This window comes from Vicugna pacos, chromosome 20 (assembly GCF_048564905.1).
Source record: "Vicugna pacos chromosome 20, VicPac4, whole genome shotgun sequence".
In the NCBI taxonomy this organism is placed as follows: domain Eukaryota; kingdom Metazoa; phylum Chordata; class Mammalia; order Artiodactyla; family Camelidae; genus Vicugna; species Vicugna pacos.
This window is the reverse complement of record NC_133006.1, coordinates 25,029,690-25,048,147: the sequence shown is the minus strand read 5'-3', so window position 1 is coordinate 25,048,147 and position 18,458 is coordinate 25,029,690. Positions and strand designations below refer to the sequence as shown.

General features: G+C 36.4%; 2 protein-coding genes and 1 pseudogene across 2 annotated transcripts; 2 read left to right on the top strand and 1 right to left on the bottom strand.

The window, feature by feature from the left end:
- Window positions 1–981: 981 nt before the first annotated feature.
- On the bottom strand, window positions 982–1,914 carry LOC102538801 (olfactory receptor 2G3-like). Its single transcript, XM_015248777.3, has one exon. It carries the CDS (start codon window positions 1,912–1,914, stop codon window positions 982–984), a length of 933 nt encoding a protein of 310 aa, XP_015104263.1.
- An 8,116-nt stretch (window positions 1,915–10,030) lies between these two features.
- On the top strand, window positions 10,031–10,972 carry LOC102539050 (olfactory receptor 2G3-like; annotated as a pseudogene).
- Window positions 10,973–14,958: 3,986 nt separating this feature from the next.
- LOC102539298 (olfactory receptor 2G3-like) lies at window positions 14,959–15,900 on the top strand. Its single transcript, XM_006215392.4, has one exon. It carries the CDS (start codon window positions 14,959–14,961, stop codon window positions 15,898–15,900), a length of 942 nt encoding a protein of 313 aa, XP_006215454.2.
- The last annotated feature ends 2,558 nt before the right edge of the window (window positions 15,901–18,458 follow it).

Genomic DNA, 18,458 nt, shown 5'->3' with positions numbered 1-18,458 from the left:
TAGAACCTTATAATTTCAAATAGGCAATAAACTTTTAAAAACTAATAAAAATGATATTCTTATGCCCACACTAAGATAAAAACTTAATATTTTCCATATATTCTTTACACTTTTAACACCATTTTTTTAAACTAAGATAACTATATAAGCAGATGCAAAGTAAAGAATAGAGAAAAGAGGGATGGAAAGGGACAGACTGGGATTTCAAAATGTAGAATAGATAAACAAGATTATATTGTATAGCATGGGGAAATATATACAAGATCTTGTGGTAGCTCACGGGAAAAAAATGTGACAATGAATATACGTATGTTCATGTATAACTGAAAACTTGTGCTCTACACTGGAAATTGACACAACATTATAAAATGACTATAACTTCTAGATGCCTCTACTGAATGAACAAGGACCAGCAATTTCCCAAATAAGAAAAACTCTTAGATAATTGTGGGTTTTCCAGTGGGCCTTTACCCTTTGATGTAAACTGTAGAGATACCTCCTGTCTGCAGTACTGTTGAGTATGAGACCTGGAGAGCACTAGGAAGGTAAACCCCAACTTCTGCAGCTCTGATCCGAGCCCTCCTCCGTGAGGCAGAAGAAGGTTTACTTCTGTGATGAGAAACTAGATTTGTCATAACTGTATCAGTCCAGTCATTAGTTAGTTAATCACTAGAGCAGTAACTCTAGGCTTTAGGAAAGTATAATACATATACATATGCACATGCCTTATATATTTATTTATTTACTCATAGAAATTTTACAAACTAGCCAAAAAAAAAAAAAAAGAACATTCCTGGAAAGGAGGATGAGAAGGATTTAGGGTAGGTAACTTCAGGATGTCATTGAAAAAAATATTTCACACTTATTTTATTTAGGAGAGTTAGTTGTTATCCTTAGCAATGAAAAAAGAAACTATAATTAGATGATGTCAAAAGTCCCTAATATCTGAGGGACTGTATGAGTATATTTCACGTTTCCTCCCTAACTGGAGTCTCTTCCCAGCAACCTTCTTAGAGCCCACTTAAACTCTTTGTTCCTCAAAGTGTAGATCAAAGGATTAAGGGAGGGTGTCACTACAGTATAGAAAAGGGTGATGAATTTACTGTGATTCTGTGTGTACTTGCTCTTGGGTTGGATGTAGACAGATATTACAGTCCCAAAGAACAAAACCACAACAATTAGGTGGGACCCACAAGTCCCAAATGCTTTCCTCCTGCCTTCCACAGATTTTATCCTCAGCACACTCCTAACAATGCAGCCATAGGAGACCAGAATAAGCCCCAGAGGTATAACCACATAGAGGACACTAGCTATGGTGAGTTCACTTTCCAGAAAGGTTGTGTTTGCACAGGCAATTTTAATCAGGGCAGGCTCCTCACACATAAAATCATCCACCTTGTGGTGGCTGCAGAGAGGCAACTGAAAAACGAGGATGGTCTGAATTGTAGACTCCACAAAACCACCGATCCAGGCCAGAGCTGCTAGTTGCTGGAGGAGCTTTGGGTGCATGATAACACCGTAGTGGAGGGGTCGACAGACAGCATTGAAGCGGTCATAGGCCATAACAGTCAGCAGGACACACTCCGTGGAGCCCAACCCCAAAGCAACATAGAGCTGGATCACACAACCAGTGTAGCTAATGGTCTTCTCAGGCCCTCTGAAATTCCAAAGCATTTGTGGGACAATACAGGTAGTGAAACAGAGGTCCAGGAAGGAGAGATTAGAGAGAAAGAAATACATGGGTGTGTGGAGTTTGGGGTTCAAGTATGAGACCAGTATGATTGCTGTGTTCCCCATCAGTGTCAAAATGTATATGATGGAGATGACCAGAAGGAGAACCATCTCCAGCTGGGGCTGGTCAGAAAAGCCCAGTAAGATAAAACCTGCTGGAGTGCTAAAATTTGTCCCTTTCATTGCTTAATTGTGAGTCACTTTTCTTGGTCATTCCAATTTTCTTCCTGTGGGAAGAAAATTAGATGTAACCAATGGAAAAATAATAAACTGAGTAAAATTAACATTTGGACACTGATTTTTTTTATATATATAAAAAGACAAAATAAAATGTAAAATAAAAAGTATGATAGATTGACCTGTTATATAGAAAGAGAGACAAATACATTGAAAGGAAATATATAAGCATAGATTAGACATTAGATCATATACCAAATAATTTCAAATTATTGAAACTGAAATTGAGATAATTTCAAACTCTCTGAGATAAAATACACAGGCCATCAATATGCGTTCTGTGAAAAAGCAAAGAAATTGAAAATAAATTGATCATTAAATGTGTAGATACATGATGGACTATAGATATAATAGGTAAATTGAGAGATATATCGTGTGAGCAGAGTCTGAGAGAGAAGGTATGCAGAATTGGAGACAGTCAGGCAAAATAAGGAGTTAGAATTTTCAGATAGGAACAGTTAGATGTGGTGGTCATTAACATTCATTGTTTTTCTGTGAAATAATTATGGATAATAGCATTAATGAAAACATGTGATCTATTTGAGTTATTCATCTGCAAACTCTATAAATATTATTCTCTAGAAAAATCTAATTCCCATTCCCCAGTAAGCAAGCTCTTCTCCCTGGTGGCACCTACAGTCCACACATTTTAATATGCTTTAATTACAAGAGTACATGAATTCAGCCATCTGATACAATCCATTGACTTTTCATAAAGTAAATTGTGGAATTTATCGGTGTCTTTTAAACTGTTAACTTGCCAAGATGGAAAAATGTAGGTAGGAAGATGTGTACATCTGAGTGCTCAATGCTGAGGTCTCCAAAATGACTGTAGTCATTTTCCTGTGGGGTCAAATATAAAGAAATTCCTAAAAAACAAACAAATAAACAGCAATAACAAAAATGCCTGCAATGAAAAGTTCTTATTTTCCTTTAAATACCTCAACTAGGAAATAAAAATTTACTTCTAAAAACCCTCAGCCATTATACCTGGTCTCAGGCAATTATTACATAGTCCAGTTTAAAGTGAGTAAGAGGCTCACTTTCTTTGGCATCCATGGTAATAATCAGTTGCATGTTGAATTGTTGCCAAGATGAAACTATTATGTGTTTTGAGTAGAGGACAACTTTTTTCCCAGAATTACAGCAAAAGAAGGAAACTGATACTGGTGGTCACATTGGTTAGCATTTGTCTATCAGGCCATGTGTCTTGGTGGTAATATAAAAATGCTGAATGTTATGATGCACCAAAATAAACATCGATCCTACCTGGATAAATTTCCTGTACTATTCAGTAAAGAGTAAAAGAAATGTGTTGTTGAAAGAGTCAATGAGTCCTTGAAAAGAAATAACATGTGAGTGGCCTCACTGTTTGATGTAACTCTACATCATCACAATTTTTTCCTTGTGTATTTATGTTGCAAGAATAGCCAATATTATCCAAGGATACAACACACTGAAACTGCTCTCTCTCCCTTTCACATTCCTGTTGTTAATCAGGATGGGGACAAGCGGGTTTATGTCTGCAGAGAGAGGAAGGTGGTCAGCTTTCCATGATTAGGAGTAAATGTTGCCTTATACAGGAAAAACTGCTTCTTCTCACTGCTAAGGGAACTAGCTCCGGATTTCCTCAACTATTAAAAATTAATTTCCCTTTTTTGTTCAAACAAGAGAGAGAAAGATCTACCTTCTAGAAAGAATGACAAACCAGCTGTAGAGGCTCTTGGTGGTTTTGATGAAAACTTCAATCACAACCACAGACCTAGGACAGGCAGTGGTGGAGGAACCACACATGGGCCATTTGTAATTACTCTCTCCTGTAATCTCCTGGCTGTAGCTCTCTTCAGATGGATGGATGGTGGTTAGCTTGTGTACTTAGCACGCACCTCTGGAGTTCTCCTTCCCACACTTCCTGTCACTATATTAGAGAGGGAAACAGGTCTCTGGAGAGAGAAGGGCCACAGAGGCTTGGCTTCTGTCTCCAGTGGAAGATAATCAATTGCATATCACCTTCTAAACACCCACATGCACGTACACATGCATATTGCTGTAAAAGTATCCATTACAGGTACCTTCATGTTGTCATAAGTCTATGCCTATATGGGATAACAGATGGAAAGGACAAAGCTTCAGGCAGTGAGAACATCCTTCAGCTCTTCTCATAAACTGTGCAGAGCCAGTTAAGTTCATTCACCTACTTCCTATCACATATGCTATTAAATAATAAAGCTATTAAAAGTGTCAATATTATTTAGACAGTATAGTGACAGGTTTATTTTTAAAAATCAATTCATTAAACATTTTTATTAGTGAAGCTCAGTTTTGTACATATGTGCACAACATGCATGAAGTTAATACACAATTACTGAAGGTCTAAGAACTGATGTATAGACTCTTGGGAAACAGGAAGTGATGGGGAAGAAGTGGACACTGATATTCAGTAAAAAAGGGGAGAGAGTATTGCAAATTTACAGACTCTTAAGAAATGGTTAAAAATAAAGCTTTCAAATCAGAAAGGAAGTATGCTCTACACACAGCATTGTTATCACTTCTTAAAGGACTGGCAGTGTTTTTCTATAGCTGTCTGTAAAACAGATGGTGCACATCCCATTTTTCTGTGGAATGGTCCACTGGGGTGCAGTTTATATTTTACGAGGAATATAAGTATATGTAAAGAATAATACATGCATGTGATTTGAAAATTAAGATGTTCATGGATTGGGGTTGCCTGTTAACAATGTTTCTGATGAGGTACATGATAGCAAACATTAGAAACAACTGATGTATAGACTCTGTCAGAATCTTCCTTCTCTAAACTCTTCTTTCAACCGTAGTGCCAAGAAGGGGTAAAGGTACTTGCTAGGTGTGCTAGTCCTGGGTTTGTTTTCCCTCAGATTATTTCCTTGTCCCTTTCCAACACTGTTCTGTATTCTAGAAGGATTGATGCCTGATGGCTGCTTTGCCAAAGACTCCCATACCAACTGGCTCTCAAATGGGAGACACTGGCAGGAGCCTAGAATGAATAAGAGAGTAGCTAGGGTATTTCTGCCTTCCACCATGCTGTGGGAGGCTTTTCTAGCTGGGGCGCCATCTCATTTTTTGGCTTCAGATCCACTGACAGTCTCACCATTGTTCTTGCTTCCACCAGGTGATCCTGTTCCTTTTGCTACTTCTGCTTCTTCAGCCCAGTGGTAGTGGCTGCCCGCTGTTTCTAATCTCAGGGTCAACTCACATTCCAGTTTGTTTTTACAGCTACCCCATCAGCTATTGCGAAGGATCGAAAATAATTTGTAGCTGGCCCCTTAATCTGGACTTTGTACTCTCTTCCTGTCCATAATGTATACTTAAAATCCAATTTTAATCATGTTAATAAAATCCATTTTCTATTAACTATTTTTACAAATTTCCACAAAAGACAAAACTTTAATCCAAAGCAATGAATTTCTAAGTTGGATTTATATAGCATTAAAATAATTGGAGGGTACTGAAACTAATAATATTTCTTTCTCCCTTGAAACACTACTTGAGAAACACTCTGACTATTGAAAATGTTGGCTCTCGTTTTGTATCAGGATCAAGAACTCAATCACCGATTTGTATGATGTGGTAGATTACTCTGAGACATTCATTATCTATAATCTTGTCTCAATACCCACAAATGCCTTTGGATGGTAATCGACTGGGGTTAAGATTCCTTTATGCACTGAGAATAATTGATCAGTATCGAATTAAAAGGCCACAATGGCACCAAATCTGCAGATTGCTCTAGTGTTAAGCATTGATTGCCTGAAAATCAGCTTATCATTTTAATATATAATATTTCAACTTCCAGAAAGTACTTTTGGATAACTCACTTCAACACTATCTTTTAATATATTTCCTCTTGCTTAATTGCCAACTTTCAATGACTAAACAATCACTACAAAATGTTTGATATTTCTATTCAGTGAGGAATTAATAGATTATTTAATGGGTCAAATGATTATCCAATAACATAATAATAATAGACCTCTGGTAACCGATTTGATGAAAATACACATAAAAGGATTAAATATGTAAAGATTTTACTGCAAAATATGAATTTTACTTGGATCATGGGAGAAAATATAGATGAATACTTGTATAAACTTAGTATTTGAAAGGCTTTCATAAGACAAATCAAAAGCCATGGTGATAAGTACATTTTTTACCTAGTAGATTATAAGAGAAAGAATCACTGAATTGGAAGGAGTGAGGGCACTCTTATGGACCAACATTATTGGGAATATGGATTTTTTCAATTCCTTTAAATATAACAGTGTTATATATGTAGGTATATAGTTATATGAGAACATATTTATTATAAAGCACATACTTGATTATAAAAAAATTTTCATTACTGCCGTTTAACTTGTGGTAAAATTATAAACACATTTAATGACCAATAATATGGAATTTATTCACATAATTTGGTTAGTCTTATAGTAAAATATTACTCAGGCACTGATGTTATGATTAATATTTATTGACATTGAAAAATGTTTATACTTGTTAATGAAAATAACTAGTTACAAAAGAGAAACAAGTCTCACTTATCCAATTAGGTAGCTAACTTCCAATAACAAAGACATTGCTTTTTTTCCCCTTTTCTTTACCCACAGGAAAGAGTATAAGAACTCATAAATTTGAAGGGTTTAGATGCAAGTGACAGAATTTGTGATATTGTCTGGCTGGAGATAAAACAAATGTCCAGTTGAGAAATGCCTTCTTTCTTGATTCTCCCTAGAGAAAGCCCTGTTCTGGACACTATACAACTCCATGTTAATTAGCAACTGGGAGATCCAGATCCCCCAGGTCTTGAGAATCTATATCCTATGTACTTCTCATTTTTTCTAGTTTGGTTTTCTCCAAGGACTACTGCTCATGGAATATTTACTTTCACCTAGCTCATAGGCATTGGGCAGTGATATTCTCGTCAGTGGAGAAATTCTAGTATGTTAAATCATATCACCAATCTTCTTTTCTGCATGCTGACAAAGATAAAAGGCAGAAGACAGTTAGACTATGTAGGTAACCTGTCTTAATTTCTCATACTACCACATTTTCTCCCTCTTTCTGACTCCGCTATTTCAATGAGTCACTTTGTCTCTCCTATAGATTCGCTTACAGGTGTCCTTTTTGAGGTCTGAACTCTACACATCTATGTCAAATATAATCAGTGTTCCTACCACAAGAATAATCAGGAAAATATATGGAGGAAAGAAAGTTCTTGAACTTTTTGCCCAAAGGAAAAAGATTTTCCTCTAGATGTTTCTTCTTTTCCAAATAGCAATGGATAGCCTTTGTCCGTGTTTCAGATATGGAAAGATAGTTTTTTACAATCCTATTATGGGGGTGAAATTTTATATGTATATTTACCTACATATGCTGATCACTAATCATTCTCCTTCTCGATCTTGTTCAAAGACTCCCTTCAAGCCACATCCATACCACATGCACACGTATATACACAGACATAGATTATGTATATTCAAACTTTAATCTTCAACCACTCTCTTTCTCAGATCTTGTTAAGAGACTCTATTCAAGCCATAATTCTTATACTTGAACTATGGAGAAGGCCTACACACTTTACCTCCAGTTTATAAGCTGGTTCTCAGTGAGTGGGAGACAGTAAAGTTATTCAACATAATCAGGATAGAAAGTTAGTCCTGAAGTAATGAGTGGGGCTAGAAGGAACTTCTTGATGGATTGTTTATAATCCAAATGTTTAAAAAATATTTTAGAATATTGTAATAAAAAGATATGAGAGAAATAATTAGATGATTTTGATATCATTTATGATTCTGACATAAGTAGTGCATTCATGAGCACAGTCATGAATGTTATTCTTGTTTGTAAAATTTGAAAGTCAAAAATTTGTCTCTAAAGTTGTTTTTAAATCTAACATCCTATTGAATTATGAGATTTTGAATTTTGATAACAAATTTAAAAATTGGTAATTCCCAAACTTCTCTTTACGTATGTTAGGGAACATAAATTCATATTTAGAAAGACATTATATTCTGAAAAAGGCCAATCTTAGGATGAATTCTAAATGTTTAAAAGAATGCCTATTATATTATTTTCTGGAGGCAATGGGAATAACTTCTTATGCCTGCATTTCATCTGAGTATTTGTGGAGACTACTGAAGGTCAAAAAGTACTAATTATCAGTTATAAGAATAATTTCTGGGGAGCTAATGTACAGCATGGTGACTTTAGTTAATAATATGGTATTGTATAATTGAAAGTTGCTGGAAGTGGATCTTAAACATTCTCACTATGTTACTGAATCCAAACTTGTTCTGTTCCCCGCACGACAAACCAATAAATCAGGAGATGAGGTATTGGGGCAAGGAACAATGTCTTTATTCAGAAAGCCAGGAGACTGAGAAAATGAGGACTAATGTCCTAGAGAACCATCTTACCCAAGTCAGAATATACTGAAAAGTGGAGGGAGTGTGGTTAGTTGCTGCAAACTTTTTATAGCTGTCTATGTAGATCAGGTCATGATGTTTCAGTAAACCTCCAACAAGACAAATGTTATTCTCTGTTCTGCAACTTTTTATCTCTGTATGAGTGGAACAGCGTTACATCCTTAAAAGTCTGAGCCTTGAGAATGGGCTACCCTGTATATTTCAGATAGGCAACACTCTTTCACAAACGGTGCAGAACCAGCAGGACTAAGCACAGGAAAAAGAACACAGGGTTAGAGCTAAAGGAACAGATCTACTATGGAGTCAGATTTCTTCTTCCCTATTACAACTACACACAAAGAAAAGAGTTAACTATGTTAACTATGTGAGGTAATGAATATGTTAATATTCTTGATCTTTGTAACCATTTTACAATGTATATGTATACCAAGTTACCACATTGTACACTTTAAATACCTATAATTGTATTTGTCATTTATTCTTCAATAAAGTTAAAAAATGAAAATTTTAGATTATATTTATTCCATTAAAGATACATTTTACCTTTTGAAGTATAAACATACCCAAATAAAATGGCACATTTAGCTTTCATTATTCCCAAAAGTAAGTGGCTGAATAAGATACTGACTTTAAAGCATAAAATTTGGGGACACAGATGATGTTATAGAAAAATAGTGAGTGAAGATGTATTGTGGAATATATAAAATCCAGACTGTTTTCATTGTGCAGAACAATGTGAAATGGGCGACAAAGATGTATTTTGCCTTTTTATGACTTTACCAAATGTCAAGACCTTGTTTTTAACTAAAGGTATGTAGGTGAGTTTTTATCTTATTTTTATCTAAATATTTTTACCAAAAACTTGACAAATGTCTGCATGTCTGAGTTTGTGTGTCTGTGTGTTTTCATGTGAATGTATCACAAATGTCTTTTTTTCATCAACTTTAAGAGATATAAAAATTAGTGATAACTAATCATGTCAGTTATTAAATAACTTTTAAAATTATTTAGCTTCCCTCTATATTGAAATTCATTTGTGTCTGGCCCTATATCACACTCTGATTAGATAATTAGTTGTAAGAAACATTATCATAACCTGCTTTGTCTATAAGTAACAAAGGACACAAAATATATTCCACTTATTTTCCTAACTCACTACCTCACTGTTATCCATTATTTTTGCATTATAACCACTGTAGAAACAGTGATTGCTCATAATTCATTTCATACTGGGTATTTAAATCTGCTTCAGCATTCTTGTCCTCTTTCCCTCCTACTTCCACTAACAAAATTATGCAGTCACCCAGATTGAAAGCTTTTCTTTCCTTCTTGAAGCAAGTTACCTTTAAAAATAATTATCAAAAAATGGGGAAAAGAGGATGGTCACTTGAAAGAAAGGAGGATAGGTCAAATACTTACTGAGTCAAGAAATGACACAAAAGAATGCCTTTGTTTTTAAGAATGACCTTTTTTCCTTCTCTGTGAAAATTCATTAGTAAAACAAAAACTATAAGTTTACTTCAAATATTGTAAGTAAATAGTAATAATGATATTCCCCTCAATTAAATTTCATGTCCATTTTTCTCTTTTACAATAACAGACTAATGGAACCAGACAATGAAATGTTTAGGGGAGATTTCATTTTGCTTGGATTTTCAGACCAGCCTCAGCTGGAGGTCATCCTCTTGGTAGCAGTTTTGATATCCTATCTTTTCAGCCTCCTGGGCAACACAACCATCATCCTGGTCTCCTGCCTTGACTCCAGATTTCACACACCTACGTTTTTCTTCCTCACAAATCTCTCCTTCCTTGACCTTTGCCTCACTACCAGCTTGTCCCACAGCTATTGTGGAACCTGAAGGGACCAGCCAAGACCATCACATCGACTGGCTGTGCCTTACAACTCTATGTGTCCCTGTCACTGGGTTCCACTGAGTGTGTTCTCCTTACCTTCAAGGCTTTTGACCACTATGTAGTGGTCTACAGACTTCTCAGTTACACTAGTGTCATACGCCCATCACTTTGCAAGGCCTTAGCAGGAATAGCCTGGCTAAGTGGAGTAGGAAACACTCTCGTCCAAGGAACCCTCACCCTTTGGCTTCCTTAATGTGGACATTACCATCTGCACCACTCCTTATGTGAATTACCTACCATGATCACGTTGGCTTGTGTTGACATCCATACAAGTGAAGTCCAGCTTTTTGTGGCCACGTTAGTTCTCCTTCTTCTTCCTATGGCATTGATATTCGTATCCTGTGGATTCATTGTGCAAGCGGTGAGAAAAATTTGTCAGTCCAAGCTTGGCACCAGGCTCTTGGGACCTGTGGTTCCCATCTACTAGTGGTGTTCCTTTTTTGGGGGACCAGCTCAGCCATATACATTCAACCAAAGGGCTCCTATGGCCGTAGCCAGGGCAAGTTCCTTATATATAATATAATGTTTTAGCTCCCACACTCAACCTCCTCATATATACTCTGAGGAACAAAAATGTGAAAGGAGCCCTGAGAAGAGAACAAAATTCCTCAGAAAACTCAGGGAAACAGTGACTTTCTGTTGTGGAAAATTATAAAAGAGACATAACATTAAACAACTACTCCCAAGTATATAGTGTATGTGTTACTTACTTCTCTGTATTTATATACATTATGGCTAGCATGGTTTAGAAAAAAGAAGCACATTTAGATTCATACTGTATAGCTCATGGAACCTCTTGTCTGTGTGCATGCACATGTGTTAAAAACATGTTCGCACTTTCTCTTATCAAATATCTTTGAAGAGCTGCAGCATATACTAAAACTAAGAGATTTTGTGATCTACCCAATATATGTGTGCTTACATATATAATTAGGGAATTCAAAAAGTGTTTAATATGCAAACAAAAAACTGAAAAGCATATATTAATGTGAGAAATTTCCTTTGTAAAAGAGTCATAGTGTAATATTATTTAAAACATTTTATACACGGTAACTCAATTCTTTCAAGAAATAAACACAACAAAACTTGAAAATGTGGGCTTTTTTTAATAGTAAAGGACCAGATCTGTGGATCTACTTAAAATGCTATTAAGAAAGAAAATATTTGTTTTTCATAAAAATAATTGTTAAGTAATTATAAAGAATTACTTAATAATTTAACAAAATGCTAAAAATTCATATAATCTAGTTTCAGATGGACCTAGGGTCTACTGGGCACGATGTTGTATTCAGCCTTATTTGTTAACCTATTCCTTTCCCCGCTGTCTTTGTGACTGTAAAACACATGGACTCTGAAGCCAGACTGCTTGCGTTGAAATTTTTCTTTTCTTCTCATTAGCTATGTATAACCCTCTGCTCTTTACCTGACCTCTAAGTTCCTCAGTTTAATCATCTCACAGGTTTGCAGTGAGAAGTAGTAAGTAAATTAACTCTTACAAAGTACTTAAAAATCACTCATGGCACTGGTTAAGTGCTGAATGAATCTTAAGGGTTATTAAGATACTTTCTAAAATATTATGGTGCTCTACAGACTTCCAAATTCTTCACACTCTTCCTCCATCATACCTAACCTGTGCTTGATTTGTTTGTTTGTAACTGTCTTGTATTTTGTATTATACTGTACATTGCATTTCTTTTCTACTTTGCTGGGAACAATGTGGTGAATTACACTGACTGATTTTTTTTGGTTCTGGCTATTTGGGCAATGGGTAGGATTTTTAAATAATCGACTTACTTGATAATATTTTCAGAAGATTTTAAAATCCATGTTAACTAGTAAGACTATTCTGTAATTTCTTTTGTTGTTCTGTTGCCATAGCTATACTTGACTAAAAAGGATTTGAATCTTACTTTTTATTTTTCAAACCAGTGGAATATAAAAAGACTTTCTACAAATCACTAGGAAAAAGCCTACAGACTTAAACAGGTACTACACATATTATCTCTCAATGACCTGTAGATGTGAAATGATCTAGTTAACTTCACTAGTTATCAGTGAAATTGAAATCATGAGATATCTACTAAATACCACCAAAATGGATAAAATTAAAAGGACAGAAAATATGAAGTTATGAGCCAACAGGATATGTTCATAATTATATATGTACTTATATGTTCTATTTCCTTTAATCCAGCCTGCAAGTTACTACCTTATCCTCTCAGTCAAATATGTAGATTATATTATTGGAAATTTAACATGAATATGGCAGAAATGAGAAAACAACCCCTTGTTGGGTGGTTATAAGGGCAGAACTTAAGTATCTTTCTGGTTTGGCCTAGATAGAAAAAAAAAAGTGAAAAATCAGAGGGGCAAAAGTATGTCTTTCAGAATGACCTCCTGGGACAATTCTTTGGATACTACAGAGTCTCATATTAATTGCCATATTGGGAGAACTGTGTCCCTGGGATCTTTTCAGATTCGGTGTCCTGTGTCCCGTCCCAGTCTCTCCTGACTTGCTGATCTTCAGGGAGCTCCCTCTCAAATAACAGTCCCTACAACCAGCACATGGGCCTTAGGCACTGACTTGTCATTTCAAGGTAATAATAATTTGAACTCCATGGCTTAAAGTTCTTTTTCACATTACAGTGAGCTTATCAGTCTGCCGAGAAAAAATCTGGAAAACGTCCTCTTTTTTAACTTATTCACTTCTATTGATGCCTAGATTTTATATCTACACCGTGCCTATGACTCTTAACATTTAATGGCAAATTGAAATTCTGGCTTAAAGTGATATTCGTATGGGTGGGGAGAGATCACATGGTACACATTTGATGATAAATTTTGCATCATAGTGGAATAGAATCCTCCTCCAAGCCTAAAGTGAACATATTCTTATAACTATCCTTATAAATAAGGAACCAGTTCATGACTGTGAATTGATCTTTCATGGCATTCCTGTTGAAGGTTGTGTTGTCTGTATGCATGTGTAGAGGGGTGGGGAGTAGGTTAAAACACAAGAGAAATTCTCATATGACTGAGAATATAAGGTAGCAATTTGCTGCAGGCTGGATTAAAGGGAATAGAACAAGTGACATAAGTCTGGCTTTATCTTATTCCTTTGATAGGAAAAATGAGTAGTTTTTAGGGTAGCTAAATGGATGGGAACTGACCATGAATGAGAGAAAGGAAGGAGTTATGCATGTGTGTATGTATCAGAGTTTTTGTGCATGGCTGTGTATGTATATAGTTGTGAGTGTGTTTATAAGGAAAAATATATATAATATAAACTAGTTTCTTCCTTAGCGGCCCTTTTATAGTTTCATTTTACTATTATTTACTTTCTCTGTTTGAGAGATCACTCAGTGACTTCGTGCTGTTGTTGAATGTCCAGATCCCCCACCTGACCCTTCCCTTGACTTCCTTTCCTTTCCACTGTGTTCTGCTAAGTATCATTTTTACATGATAAGTTAAATTAATATAAGATATTGACCATTGAGTGTATATTCCATGATTAATTTTCACAACAAGTAATAAACAATTTGAGGATATGCAGTTATTTTTAGGGAAGAATTTTGAAGCCTGAGTGATTTTCAGTGATGACATGCAAAAGTGCCTATTTGTCTTAAACGGGAAGTATAGTTATGGTCTTTGGGAATGTGCTTTGTATCAACGAATATATTTTGAACTGTTGCATTTATAACTGTTTGGGCCTTTTAAAAACCCATTAAAAATCTTGGTCTCTGTAATCTTCTAGAAGGTAGAAATTCTCTGTGGTTTTGGCATACACTGAGGCAGCCTCTATTCATCCCATCAAGAAACCTTCCTTTCCTTCATCTTCACTCCCTCCATTCAGATTCAACCACTTCTTTCAACATGCAAGACAAATGAGCTGATTTCCCTCCTCAACACCACATACCAAAGAAGGCAAGGAGGTTTGTTCTGAACACATTGCGTGAATTTACATCACTAACAAGCTGGTGGACTAAATGAGTTAACCAGTCCTTAAAGGAAATATGTTTTGGAAATTGTGTGTGCATAATGACTAAATGTTTAGGTATACATCTTAATATTATTACTTTCAATAGCCAAGTTTGCCATTTTATAGCAAAAAATACCTCTAACTTCCAGGAGCCAGTTGTCATTTATATAATAAAAATCCTTGGAAAAAAATGCCCACCTCAGAATTATGATTGAAGAATTTAAGTATTATTTACATATATTGAACATCAGCATTACTGAGTTTTCTCCATTTAATTTGAATGATTTGTCATAGGCTACAAATTAATCAGATGCATTTTATTCTTCTGGTATTCTCTTTCTGCCTTTATCTTTTTTCTGTGATAAATTTTTTCTCACCTTCGAATAGTTATCTCTCAAGGAAACTCTTTGCTTTTACAATTAGCCTTTATGGGCTTCTCTGTACAGTCTGGTCCTTAATGTCATTTGCTGCAACTTCTGAAAGACACTGCCAAAATTCATTCCATGGGGCACTGTAATTTCTCTTAGAGTCAGTGTTTCAAAGAGTTATTTTTAAAAGGTTGATATTGTAACCAGAGGCTAACACATAATCCTTTCTCTAAATTCTTATGATGTTTTCCTCCTTTTTCTGAACAGGATAATGGGCATGAACAATAGCAGTGCCAAAGACGACTTTATCCTAGTGGGCTTCTCTGATCAGCCCAACCTGGAAAAGATACTCTTTGTGGTTGTTTTGATATCCTATCTCCTGACGCTGGTGGGAAATACAATCATTATTCTCATCTCCTCCGTAGACCCTAAACTCAAAACACCCATGTACTTTTTCCTCACTCACCTCTCCCTCGTTGATCTCTGCTTTACCACCAGTATTGTCCCCCAGCTGCTGTGGAACCTAAGAGGACCGGCCAAGACCATAACAGCCCTGGGCTGTGCTGTCCAGCTCTACGTCTCCCTGGCACTGGGCTCCACTGAGTGTGTTCTCCTGGCTGTCATGGCTTTCGATCGCTATGCGGCAGTTTGCAAACCTCTTCACTATGCAGCTGTGATGAACCCACGGCTCTGCCGGGCCCTGGCAGGGGTTGCGTGGCTGAGCGGAGTAGGAAACACTCTTATCCAGAGCACTGTCACCCTCTGGCTGCCTCGCTGTGGACAACAGTGGCTCCATCATTTCTTCTGTGAGGTGCCCTCAATGATTAAGCTTGCATGTGTGGACATCCACGCCAATGAGGTCCAGCTATTCATTGCTTCATTGGTCTTGCTCCTCTTGCCCTTAGCCCTGATATTGATGTCCTATGGACACATAGTCAAAGCAGTTATGAGGGTCAAGTCAGTCCAGGCCTGGCGCAAAGCTCTGGGGACATGTGGCTCCCACTTGCTGGTAGTGTCCCTCTTCTACGGGACCATCACAGCTGTCTACATCCAGCCCAACAGCTCTTATGCCCACACGCATGGGAAATTCATCTCCCTCTTCTACACAGTAGTGACCCCAACTCTCAATCCTCTCATCTACACTCTGAGGAATAAGGATGTGAAAGGAGCACTGGGAAGACTATTTCACAAAGACAGAGACCAAGGCTCATAAAAAGTGAAGCAGAGCATACAGTGCTCAGTTTTTTAATGGCAAAAAGAAACTGAAGGTCATCTTGTATAAGCCTTCCCTCAAGAACTTTACTAATCTATAAGGGACACATGTAATCTTCACAGTCTGCATTCTTGTCTTTCGCTTGGCCTCAGAACTAGCTGTCTTCACCAACCTCTCTCCCAGGCTTCTTTTGAGCCTTCCCCCCCTTTTAAACCTTTTATTTTATTTTATTTTATTTTATTTTAATTTTATTTTATATGACGTTTCTATTGAAGTATAGTCAGTTGACAATATTGTGTCAATTTCTGGTGTACAGCATAATGTTTCAGTCATACATATACATACATAGATTCCTTTTCATATTCTTTTTTATTATAGTTTACTATCAGATATTGAATATAGTCCCCTGTGCTATACAGTAGAAACCTATCATTTATCTATTTTATTATATAGCAGTTAGTATCTGCAAATCGCAAACTCTCAATGGGCCCTTTGTCAGGCAATATCTCCCCACACTCTTTAAATGTCTATTATTTATATTATTTCTGTTTCTTGCTCTCCCTTCCTGTGTTTTTCTTCAGCCTTCCTTCCTTTTTCCTATCGTCCATTCTATTTTTTCCATTGTTCTTTCCTTTTTTACCCCTACCCTTCCTTCTTTTTTGTTGCTTCCTTTCATTTCCCGCTTTCATTCTTTCTTTCCATTTACACGATGTGCTTAACAACCGCTTCCTTGGCTGCTTCTACATTATATCCCTTCCTATCAGTATTATAACAATTCCTGGAAACAACTCTCTCTAAAATTAACTTCCCATTTATCGCAATAAAGAGCTTCCATTTGCCTGGTGGTGTACAGTGGAGAGATTAGACTAGAGAATTCGGATTTTAACTCCACAGCTTCCTTTTGAGCTTGTGCAAGTTTTATTAAACTTTTTTGTATCCACATTTACTTATGAGTAAAAAAGAATGAGCTTTATAATTATGTTGATTAAAAGACCAAAAAAGTAACGTAAGTGTAGCATAAGCTCTGACAGTTTTTTGTTTGGTTTTGGTTTTTTGTTTTTTGTAATGCAAGTGCCTGACTTAAGCTTTGATTTTGGAGGCATCCACTTTAAAGATGGCTATCTCAGAAAGACACACATGACTAAATAAAGAGCAAATCACACGACTAGATGAAGAGCCAGGCTGTCCTCCCACCCCACCCCCTTAAATTCGTTTGTTTTAGAGAGCTTGGCTGATTTTACAAAACTGACAATTTGGGCTGCTTGTTTCCTCTTCCTTCCCTTTTAATTCCCACTCTTACAGTTTCGTCAATAAAAAGGAACCCAGAAACCCCAGACCCCCATCTTCCACCCCAATAAAAGCAGAACCCCAGCCAGGCCTGACCTCTCTCTCTACCGGAGACCTTGCTGTAGCCCAGACTTGCGGCCTACCCCCCTGAACTTGTTAGTAATAAAACTTGTTCTTTTTCCAAAGTTCCCCAATGGCTATTGTTGAGGGCATCTTGCAGTCATAATAAGAACCACAAGGGCCAGTCCAGCGACAGCATTGTTTATCGATAGACTGAGACCAGCACAAAACAGTAAGTAAAGCACCTGCAAAAAGTGGTCAATAAATACCAATTAACATCTTTTCAATCTTCTGATCTGATCATAATATTCCCCCATCTGATCTAATATATGCTTATTACTTTCAATTGTACACAATAAAAATTCTTACCCAGTCAATAATTAATTACCCACTTATGTTTATATCTGAAGGAAATAAAATCACCTGAAAATATGGCAAAAATAAGTTAATCTTTTTTGTCTTTATAATATGGAAAAAACATATAGTTAATGTTCTCCACTCACTTATAAAAACAAGTGACACTCTTGCTTTTAATGGTGACAACAGAGATGAAGCTTTTATTTCCAGAAGGACAGATATTCTAGTGTGGTAGTAAAGAGTGTGTGAACTCAAAGAGGCCAAAGTTTGTGTCCTGTCTCCATCATTTATTTCCCAGCTGCATAACTGCAGGTAAATCACTTAACATGTCTAACCCTCATTTTCTCCATTTCTAAAATGAGGACAACTTCCGAGCTTTGTTGTATTTTAAGAGAATTGTTAGAAGGCATATAGTAAGAACTTGGTAAATGTCAGTTATCATTAAAAAACTCTGCTGATCTCAGTGATAATTGTGGTGTCAGACTGAGTGGCTTTGATGGTGAATATATATATATGTGTGTGTGTTTTCCAGGCATAAATCAAAAATTACATAGGTAGTCACAAGTCATTATTAATATTCTACTAAGTTCACTTGTGATGATCAGATGAGTTCTGCTTTTGACATCAAACTAGGCATGTTGGCTAGTTGTTTCATTTAAACATGGATTTTTTCATAGACAAGCCAATAGCAGTTAGCCTACTGTGATCTAATGATTGCAGTTCAATTATAATATTTAGTTCTTGCTTTGATTTCTGTGGTTTCCCATTCCCAGAGTCTGGGGGAAAATGTATTCCTCATGTAAACTCAGAATGAAGAGATCCCTGTCCAAGCATCATAGCACACCTCACATTTA